Source organism: Gymnodraco acuticeps, unplaced genomic scaffold, assembly GCF_902827175.1.
Source record: "Gymnodraco acuticeps unplaced genomic scaffold, fGymAcu1.1, whole genome shotgun sequence".
Classification (NCBI taxonomy): Eukaryota; Metazoa; Chordata; class Actinopteri; order Perciformes; family Bathydraconidae; genus Gymnodraco; species Gymnodraco acuticeps.
Window position 1 is genome coordinate 112,612 of NW_022990549.1, and position 10,735 is coordinate 123,346.

General features: G+C 40.4%; 1 protein-coding gene across 2 annotated transcripts in view; it reads left to right on the forward strand.

Moving 5' to 3' along the window:
• Window positions 1-10,735, forward strand: part of LOC117553445 (melanopsin-A-like) — a 51,346-nt gene extending 40,611 nt beyond the window's left edge. For both annotated transcript variants that reach the window (XM_034227370.1, XM_034227369.1), the window contains 7 exons: window positions 1,182-1,353; window positions 1,531-1,704; window positions 2,518-2,625; window positions 3,963-4,158; window positions 5,385-5,549; window positions 6,908-6,967; window positions 9,376-10,735. In XM_034227370.1, the coding sequence (XP_034083261.1) occupies window positions 1,182-1,353; window positions 1,531-1,704; window positions 2,518-2,625; window positions 3,963-4,158; window positions 5,385-5,549; window positions 6,908-6,967; window positions 9,376-9,540 (1,040 nt within the window). In that variant the 3' untranslated portion in view covers window positions 9,541-10,735. The remainder of the gene's footprint in view (window positions 1-1,181; window positions 1,354-1,530; window positions 1,705-2,517; window positions 2,626-3,962; window positions 4,159-5,384; window positions 5,550-6,907; window positions 6,968-9,375) is intronic.

Sequence of the window (10,735 nt, forward strand, 5' to 3'; positions counted from 1 at the left end):
GTTTCCCTTTGTCATTTTGTGTCTCTATTAAATCATTTTGTGTCTCTATTAACTCACTTTGTGTCTCTATTAACTCACTTTATGTCTCTATTAACTCACTTTGTGTCTCTATTAAATCATTTTGTGTCTCTTTGTAGTCTTTTTGTAGTCTTTTTGTTGTTGGTCCGTGTCTCTTTGAATAATATGTTGCAGGTGAAGGCCTCTGACCTTTTATTAAACCATCCATGTTGAAGATTTAATCGGCTGCACATAAATCTGCTCTGTTCTTCAAAGATTTCTCTATCTCATCAAACTTATTGTTCACTTTGCCTCCAAATCCCATTTATTATCAGTTCAGTTTCAGTTCAAGTTCACACACACACACACACACACACACACACACACACACACCTGGTTCTCATTTTCCTCATCAGACTGTGTCTCTGTGTAGATTATAGTGTAAGGAAACAGGAAATCTCCCGTAAGTCTCCCTCTGTGTGAGAAAATACTTTCCAGGTGTAGAAATGTGTTGTCAGAACTGAGAGATGATTTACTCATACATTTACTACTTTGAATATCAGATAATATCCGATTGTCTCTCTTGTGACTGTTTTGACTAAAATGAGAATTGTCTTCCATTCTCTGCGAAAACACAACTCAGAGAATAGCCTTTTTTTATCGTAAATGTTTGAGTTTTTCCCAACTTTACCACTTAAATCTAGGAGAATACACAATTTGTTTCAACAAATATCTCCCAACATTTTTCAGTGTTTTTCACAAAAATAGTGACATTTGTTCCTTGTAAATGTGTAAGTACACCACTTCCTTGTAGGAGTTTGTTCACATAATTGTACCCCACCCTCCCTCAGCGCCATATACATGTCAGAGAATATTAAATATATGTTATATAATATTTTTATTTTTGAAAAACTACTCTTGAATCTAAGAAAACACCCAATTTCATTCCAATAAATGTGTGACTATACAATTACAACTTATGACTTTGTTTAAGGAATATCCAAATTCTTTCTTTAAAATTGAGACTTTCATCTTGGAAAACTGAAAAAATGTCTCCATTGAATTACGGTTTTGAAGAAGCACAAGGTGGTACAACGTTACAATATGATATAATCAAACAATCATTATGTAATGTAGCCTCAGATAAAGCAGCTGATCTCTCTCTATGTGTTGTTGGCGTTTAGGTGCGTATGTCCCTGAGGGTCTGCTGACGTCCTGCAGCTGGGACTACATGACCTTCACCCCGTCGGTGCGAGCGTACACCATGCTGCTCTTCATCTTCGTCTTCTTCCTACCACTCTTCATCATCATCTACTGTTACTTCTTCATCTTCCGCGCCATTCGCAGCACCACCCAGTCAGTCTGAGTGTTTGATTCACATTGATATTTGTTTCTGTCTGTGTTTAAGGCTTAAAGTAACTGGATGTTCGTTGTGTGTGTGTGTGTGTGTGTGTGTGTGTGTGTGTGTGTGTGTGTGTGTGTGTGTGTGTGTGTGTGTGTGTGTGTGTGTGTGTGTGTGTGTGTGTGTGTCAGGGCTGTGGGGATGTCTGGCAGCATCCACAGTCACGGCAGCACTCGGGACTCGAAGAAGAAGTTCCAGCGTGTGCAGAGCGAGTGGAAGTTGGCGAAGATCGCTCTGATCGTCATCCTGCTGTACGTCGTGTCCTGGTCCCCCTACTCCGCCGTCGCTCTCACCGCCTTCGCAGGGTACACAGACACACACACACACACACACACACACACACACACACACACACACACACACACACACACACACACACACACACACACACACACACACACACACACACACACACACACAGACACATCATGCAGGAGCCACAATTCATTCTTAAAGGTGGGGTAGGTAAGAATGGAGAAACCAGCTCGAGTGCGCTAGAATTTGAAAGTACGCAACTGGAAAAAATCTGCCCCTTCCTTCAGACTTCCTCACAGAGCCCCTCCTCCAACACACACAAATGCGCACATGACCAATGAGGGCACGAGATAAGTTTGTGCACAGATGGAAGGCTGACAGGCAGGTAGGCCATCCAGTTACTTTAGCCGGCTCAGATGATTGGTCGTGCTTTTTACAGCGCCACGGCTTCCACAGATGACATTTTTTAATGGATTTATTGTCAAAGCATTTAATATATTCATTGCTATCGGGATGTTAAGAGCATTCCATGGAATATAACAAAAAGTGTTTCTGAAGTGAATTACCTACCCCACCTTTAAGTGGCTTGTTGAAATTGATATTTAATTTATTGAATAAAAGTCATTAAAAAAAAGGAGAATCTTCACGCCTTGATTTTGGAAATCCAAAAAGAAAGTCTTTCATTTCTAAACTTAACATTTTAATCATGATAACGCGGGTCATTTGTTAACAGTGCATGCATGTACGTACGAATAAAGAGTTACATTTGAAGATAAGAATAGGATATTGATCTAAATGTATGAGGCCCAATGTATCAGAAATAAACTTAACTTGGAAGTTATCATTATTATTTCCCGCTGCAGGTACGCAGACATGTTGACCCCCTACATGAACTCTGTGCCCGCCGTCATCGCCAAGGCTTCCGCCATCCACAACCCCATCATCTACGCCATCACACACCCAAAATACAGGTAACACACACACACACTGCAAACAATGCCTCCTTACAGGTCAAAAGGCTTTTAGCAGATGATCATCTCCGTCCACTAATTAAAAGAAAATGAAATACATGAAAGTTGAATCTGTTCCTGGATCTGACCTTTCTGTTGACCTGCCTGCTAACATGCTCATTGATCCGCTCCAACACCTCAGAACAACCGCTGCTCAATGAACCTGAATGTTAACTGGACTGGAGACAATTATACACACACACACACACACACACACACACACACACACACACACACACACACACACACACACACACACACACACACACACACACACACACACACACACACACACACACACACACACACACACACACACACACACACACACACACACACATACACTCGGTGAGAGTCTAAAGCTGCAGGATGGAAAGAAAACAGCTTATATAACTGTAGGTCACATTCATCTAATATTGACTGGATGGCTCTTATATTTAATAAAAGGGAAATCTGAAGGCCATCCCTCACATTGGCAGATTCAAACATTACAAGGCTGTCAATGTCTTTTATGATGTCGTAATGAATGCATATTCGTAGCTTGTTGAATTAAATGTTCCTCTATTATTCACCAATTTCTGCATGTACACAACAAACAGACAACAGGCATTAGACAAATATGCAAACAAAAAGGCAAGAAGAGGTGTGATTTACAAAACATTAAAAAGACACAGCTAATGAGACCCAAGAACAACAACATACAGCGACATTTCCATAACAATATTCCTACAAAATAGGAAAAGGAAACACTTAAAATGATATTTAAACAGGTGTGTCCTACTTGTCCTCTGTACTTAAACAGTGTTGAATTTATTTGGAGTTAAAGTTATAGTTATTATGTAGACTTTTTATTATTATATTCATATATAAGTCCTATAAAAGGAGGTCTGTCCTAGTTGCCCAGGGTGGAATGACATTGCTGCATTGATTTGCAGTTAATATTTTTAAGTTATTTGTATTACTTACTATACAGAGGTGATAAGATAAGATGAACCTTTATTAATCCCCGTGGGGAAATTCAGTAGTTTAACAGCAACAGGCTAAGAATGAAAAACAGGACAGTACAGATTCACACAGATTTGAGATGAATACAATTAAAGATACAAATAAAATTAGATACAGGTAAGTAACTTTAAAATAAGAAATTAATTCAAATGAACATATATACATATTTGGATACTAAATGACGCTTTCTTTCTTGGCTTACTCTGTGCACTAGCTATCATTGTCTTCATATCATATCGACCAAATACATCATCTGCACAGAAAACAATTTTTTTCCTTCTTGCTCTGTGCAGGATAGCGTTAGCGAAGTACATCCCCGGTTTCGGCACTCTGCTCTGCGTCCATCCTCGAGACCTCCGCTCCGCCAGCAGCAGCTTCGTGTCGACGCGCCGCTCCACCGTCACCAGCCAGACCTCCGACATCAGCAGCCACGTGAAGTCACAGAGCTACAGCAAGTCCCGCCTCTCCTCCGTCTCCGACAGCGAATCGGTGAGCTAGGATCCACACGAGCCATGACGTCATAGCATTATTAGAGCTTCCAACAGAGAGCTGCAGGAATGAGTCCTACAACCAAGGAATTAGTCAGGATTATCAGCACTTCCTGTTCCCCTTCTATTCCTGAAGGGTAGTAACTATAGTAACGCAGTGTAGGCGGAGCCGTGACGTCATCTTCAATGCGAAACACAAAACCAACATCAGCCATTAGCTGTTAGCTGTTAGCCCTCAGAGCTCACAGCTCCTCATATCTGTTCAGAAACTAGACAAAAGTTAAACAAGTACAAACCACAGACTGCCTGTGTCATGGCGAATACAGTCGCTGGTTTATTTATGTCTTTAGGCCGTTGTTGTGAGTGTGGACGGTCGGAGCATATACTTGTTAGCTTAGCCAAGCTCCATTCAGAAAACACGCATTTTAAAAGGTGTTTCGCCTGCCGTCTGTCTGCAGACTTGTCAAAGCATTAATTCATGGTTTTTACTAACCGGTATCAGTATGTTGTTACTTCGGCATCATTTTGAAACCTGTATTACAATTAAATCACGGTCAAATATGTTCATCTTGTTGTAGTTGTAGCCCCCTTGCCAGCGATTCTCTCACTAGTTTAGCATACTCAGCCCGGTTGTTGGCCCGGAAAGAACCTGGATTTTGGAGAGCCAGAAAACTGTGAAAAAGTACCCGTTAGCTGGAACTACCCCTAGTGGAAACGCAACAAAAAACGGGCCGGGTTTGGCACGGCACGCTTAAACCGTGCTACGCGCTGCAGTGGAAATGCGCCATTAGTGAAGTGAAATCATGTGACTGTGCTGTAGTTCCTTTATAGCCTAACATTTGCATTTCACTTCAAAAATGCTGAAGTGGTGTTAATATGTGGAAATGATCCTAACGTGTAAGTATCATATAGACTTTTTGCACTACTTTTTATATTGTATTTTTTTTAATTTTATCATATATGTTGTATTGTTGGAGGAGCTCAGGTCAGAAGAATGTTATTGCCATTTCTACACTGTAGCTTTGTGCATATGACAATCAAACCTTTGAATTGAATCATAAAGGTGATGCCACTGGCTTTTAGTGGAGGGAACCAGGGAGATGCTAAATGTATGGGTACAAAAACATGTCATCAATGTGGTGGACCCTCCACGTGAACACTCACATTTAGTGGAAGTATATCGGGAGATAAGGGATTGGGCGTGTTTAATTGTTTTTTCCTCCGCAGGGTCTGACAGATATCGAGGCTGATGGGTCCAGCATGGGGTCGCGACCCGCCAGCCGCCAGGTCTCCTGTGACATCAGCAGAGACACCGCTGAGCTCCCAGAGTTCAAACCCTCCGCCAGCTTCACGTCCAAGATCAAGAGCCACGACTCGGGGATATTCGAAAAGGTAATGCTTCTTCTAGGTACTTTAAATGTGGTTGTTGATTAGTTGCATCAAAGGAAGGCTTTTATTGAGAACAGACACAAGGTTTTACTTGTAATCTGATGGAAGACTTTAACTGTGAAGAACCAAAACAGTGTTTTAACTGTAATGCAATAACATTTGTATTGTCTGCAGCAAGATGAAGCATATTTTTTTCTTGATATTGCCAGGTTTTGAGGCAGCAGATATCAAAAATAGCCTGTAATGCTAATTTGTTGCCGGCCAGAAAAATGTAGGTGTGCTCCAAAACCGTTGAATGTTGAATATGAATGAATTAAATCTACAAAATGTGAATTTGAAGAAAATGTTAAGCTCTGTGATTGGATGTTTGTTGATGAAATGCACCATGGGAGACGTAGTTTACTTGTTTTTATGTCCTCAGTTTAAAGCAATGTAAACAAATATTATAAGATTCAAAGGAGTGCAATTTTATTATGTGCATATTCTATTCTAGATTAATAGTTTGGTGTATAAAATGTCAGGAAAATGTCTTGTTTTGTCACTCCAAAACCAAATGATGTGAATTTCAATATGATATCAACTGAGAAAAGCAGCACATCTCCATATTAGAGAAGCTTAAAAGAACATTTGCCTACATGATTGTTGTATCATTAGTGGTTTGGTCCATAAAATGCATAAAAAGAGTGAAAAATATCCATCCCATGTCTTTAAATATCTTGTTTTATCACAAAGGTAAAACTGAGAAAAGCATAAATCTCCTTATTTGAGGGTCTGAAAACAGCATTTTTTGCATGAACAAATACTGGTTTGTCAGTGTTTAATATTCGGTGATCATTTTTCTCCCAATTGCAACTCTAATGAGATCTGACAGGAGCAGAACTAAACATTTGAACTTGCCTAAAAAGATAGAATTTGCACATTGAAGCTTTAGTTCTGGTCGACCTTCAGACAGATCACACAACAGGACGTTTAAAGACTTGTTCCAGAAATCTCTTCATGTAGATTAATACTGTTTCACTCAGTGTCACCTGAGGGGGTTTCTGGGTCGTTTCAGGGGTCAGTTTGTGTCTGAAAGCAGAAGATCTTCTTTTCATAACACCAGTGTTCATGTTAATCTGCTGCTCTGTAATCAGCTTGATGTGCTTTTTCATCTCTGGCCAGAAAATCCCTCTGATCTTAATCATTGACTTTTTTTCAAATTCTGGGTAATTCATTAGAGTTTGATGCATTTTCCTGATACATTTGATTAAAATGTAATTAAGGAATATTAAAGTCCTAGTGTGACAAAAAGGAGGATTTTCATCATTGCTGCAGGTCGCAGATTAATAATAATGATAATAATCTGTTGTCTTTTCTTACAGACGTCCTGTGATCCTGATATTTCCACGGCAGGAGTCAGTGAACGCAGCAGTGTCCCAAATGTGAGTCTGATTAATTAATCAGGACAGACACAAGTGGTTATCAAATATGCAACAACAAAAAAATGTAATACATAAGAACATATTTTTCTCAATATATAAAACAATTCTGAAATTAACTAATTAATACATGTAAAAAAATTATATTTAGTATATATATTTCAAAAAATGTTTTACTGAATTATTCTGTTATTTAAAACTAATGCCAATAAGGTCAGGTGAACATTTTTGCAGATGTAAAACCATAGACTGTATATATAAATGGACGTAGTGTCCGTGACGGCACCCATAGGTTTCTGCAGAGTTGCTGAGAAGCCCTTAGTAGGCAAAGTTGGCCGCTGCCATCTCGACAGTGAAGTCAGATGGTGTTTCTCAATGTCGAGTAAAGCTGCTCCAGAGCCACTATTTCAAGCATACTACGTCATCGAGTGCCGCCAAACGACTGTTCCAATGTCCAGCATACTTGGATTTCTACCGAGCCCGGCGTACTTCGTAGCGAGAAATTTCGAGGCTGCACATGTGTAGACTCCGCGGTCTTAAAATTCCCACAATGCTTTGCGCACGGACCAATTTCCCCCAATCTGTGGCGGAAAATGTAAGGCGGGGCCTCTCATATGACGCACACCTGCACACTTGCTCGCCTTTTCCACTCTTCGTTTTCCGAATGCCAGGAAGTATTCTTGCCTCACTTCTGAAGCAAGTGACTCGGAAGACATGTGCTACCAAGCAAGCATACTCGACATTGAGAAACACCCAGAGTCTAACTCCCGCCTGCTCCAGCCTGATCCAAATAAGGGCAAAGAGGCGGAGCCGAGGCGGCATAAGATAAGTCCGATATTTAAATGAAGAATACTCCACCAGGCCAGGGGCGGCGCCAGGGGGGAGCTAGGGGGTGCTGAAGCACCCCCCAGGATTGCCAAAGCACCCCCTAAGCACCCCCAAGAAATATGTGTTTTTTTTTTTTTCGAAGATTATTATTATTATTTTTATTAAATTAGAAATATTATTGATTACATCAATGCATATGTGAAACAAACACATTTTTTACCAAAAACATAAAGCCAACACAGGTGATATGATTAGGCCAATGGCCAGCACCCATTCGATTTTTGACCTACCCATAGGCTAAATTACTTTGTGACACTTGGGTGACTTCCTGTTAGCTACTGTAGAGCGCCAAATGATTTGCTAACAGCAAAGTGAAAAATTGATTGTTTTTTAGTCCTTAAACGTCCACGTGTGGACACTCAATCAAAACCAACTGAAAGCGAGAGGGATTCTGGCACATAATAGGCCTCGTGAGTACAAGTAGCTTACTTCTGGGTCTCTGTGTTTCATTCAAGCCCTGCTCAGGTGAAGTAAAGGACTCTCTCAGTGTTTAGATAGTTAACTTTAGTCTAGTTATCTCAGTGGGTCTCAAACGGTTTGTTTTAAAAGGGGAGTGATTTGTAAAACATCTATAAAGAAATAGAAAATCTGTTGACAGTTCTGTTTCGTATGGGTGTTGAGAGATGTATCCATAGATCTCTTAATGTTGCTCTCAAAGTGCACCAGATTGATGCTTTTAACTTCATTATTTAAAAAAAAAATCTTCCCGGGGGAGCTAGCCCCCGGACCCCCCTAGAGGAGGTGAGGACCCTCCTAGAGGAGGTGAGGTCCGCTCCCCACTTGTAAAAATAGCACTTTACCCCTGCCTATATGCCGTGAGCTGATTATCGAGCCTTCATTGTAACAGTCGCGGGTGCACTGTGTGTGTGTGCGTGGGGAGTGTTGCAGTAGAAAATTCAACTGTAGCGCTGGTGCATTAATGGGAAACCCTAAATGTTTGAGCACCCTCTATGAAACGTCAAGCTACCCCACAGCACCCCCTAGAGAAAATCTCTGGTGCCGCCACTGCACCAGGCACCAACACAACAAACACGTCCGAGTTCAAGTTGTGTTCCCCGGATCAGCCGAGCCCCTGTAGCATCCTGGAGCTAACAGAGCTAACGGAGCTAGCAGAGGGACAGAAAGCTAGAAGCAGCAGTCACCGCAGAGACCTGTCCATCAACGTGACCACGCCCTAATTTATGCAAAAACGTTAAGACCTAATATAATTCAAAGGGGTGCGTTATGAAAAAATTCACTCCCCAATCCGTTGTCATGAAGGTGGAATCTGACTATATCCAGAATAATTTGTATTGCATCCAGGGGTAGAAACACGTTTATTTCTGCTGTAAAGTTGGGCATTTTAACATGGGGGTCTATGGACATTGCTCCTTTCTGCAGCCTGCTTCTACCGGCCAATAGATGAACTGCAGTTTGTGGCACTTCCTTATGGGCTTCCCGGCTCAGCCCCAGAGTTTGCCGCTTGTGTAAATCACAACATGGTTTTTCATTAAAACACAACACTGTATTTTTTTCTCTAATAGACAGAAGTGGCGGAGGTACACGTGAGGAGAGGCACGATTGGTCGAATCCCGAGCATCGTCATCACCTCGGAGTCCAGCCCTTTCCTTCCCATTGGACGAAACGGCTCCTGCAATGGCCGATCAAAGACAGCCAATCACAGCAACACAGGGGAGGGGCCTGGGTAGAGCTCACGTCCAATCAGATGTTTAGAAATGTAGGCGAAATTCAACTGAAGCGCAGAAAGAAAATAACAGAAAGTGAAGACGGTTTCTCATTATTTTGAGTAGGTTTCTTAAAATAAATGTTACACTTAAATAAGTCATTATTTTAAAGATAGTAAGTCATTAATTTGTTATTTTTTACTATATAATAACTTACAGGATTTTATTTTTCCATCACGACACTAAGTTTTCATCTTTATTTTTCCTTAACTGCCGCCAATGAACTTACATACTTTCCAAACCAAAGCTAGTTCTTACCGATGAAATGACAACAGACAGTTTGAGTGCTTTCACTTAAAGCAAAACCTTGGCTTTAACCTGTTTTTATGTCATAAACACAGGTAAGAAAACACTTTTAGATCAGACTTAAACAATGGACCAGTACAAAATGCAGTAAATTATTGTAAGAAAAATCAAAAACATCCCCTAAAATACTTTAATGTGTTTATTACAAAAGCTTACAAAAGGCCCTTCACACTTACATTGTGTTTTTAGACCTTACCATTAATATAATAGTCCACACAGTCCTAAGAAAGAGGTATAATCACCTCACAACTTTTTTACTTAAGGTTTAACCCAAAGAAAACCATGTTTCTGCCCCTGATTTAATTTAGATAATATTTGTACATTTTCCCTTTGGGGTGAGGCCGCTGAGCCCTTAACCAAAAGTTTTCTTGTGTTTCAGGCAAGTCATAAATATGAGATGACTGTTTTTCTACAAAAAAATTCTGTGGTTTTCTGTTTTATTCTAGACGTGTGCTTTTTCATTTATCTTTGCTTCCAGCTCAGTCCTTTGTCAAAGGTTTGTTTTTCAATAAGTAGATATAAAAACGTGCAATTGACCATTCATAAAAAGACAATACGTAACAACCGACAAACAGAAAAATTATTATTGTAACATGTTACAAAACATTCTTTATCTATAAATCCTAGTTTCAGAAACATTTTTACCCACTTATCTTTAGCACAAGATTATGGAAAAACATCATTTTGAAAATATACATTTTCACTTGGAGCTAGGCTAGCATTTTCACCTGCTTCCAGCAAGCCCCCAGGAAGTGAGCCGGACTCTGTGCCCAACATCCGTTGTGTCCAAACGGCGGTACTGCAACTCCTGTATCAGTCCGTGACGTCACCCGGCCCAAAACAACTTTTTCCC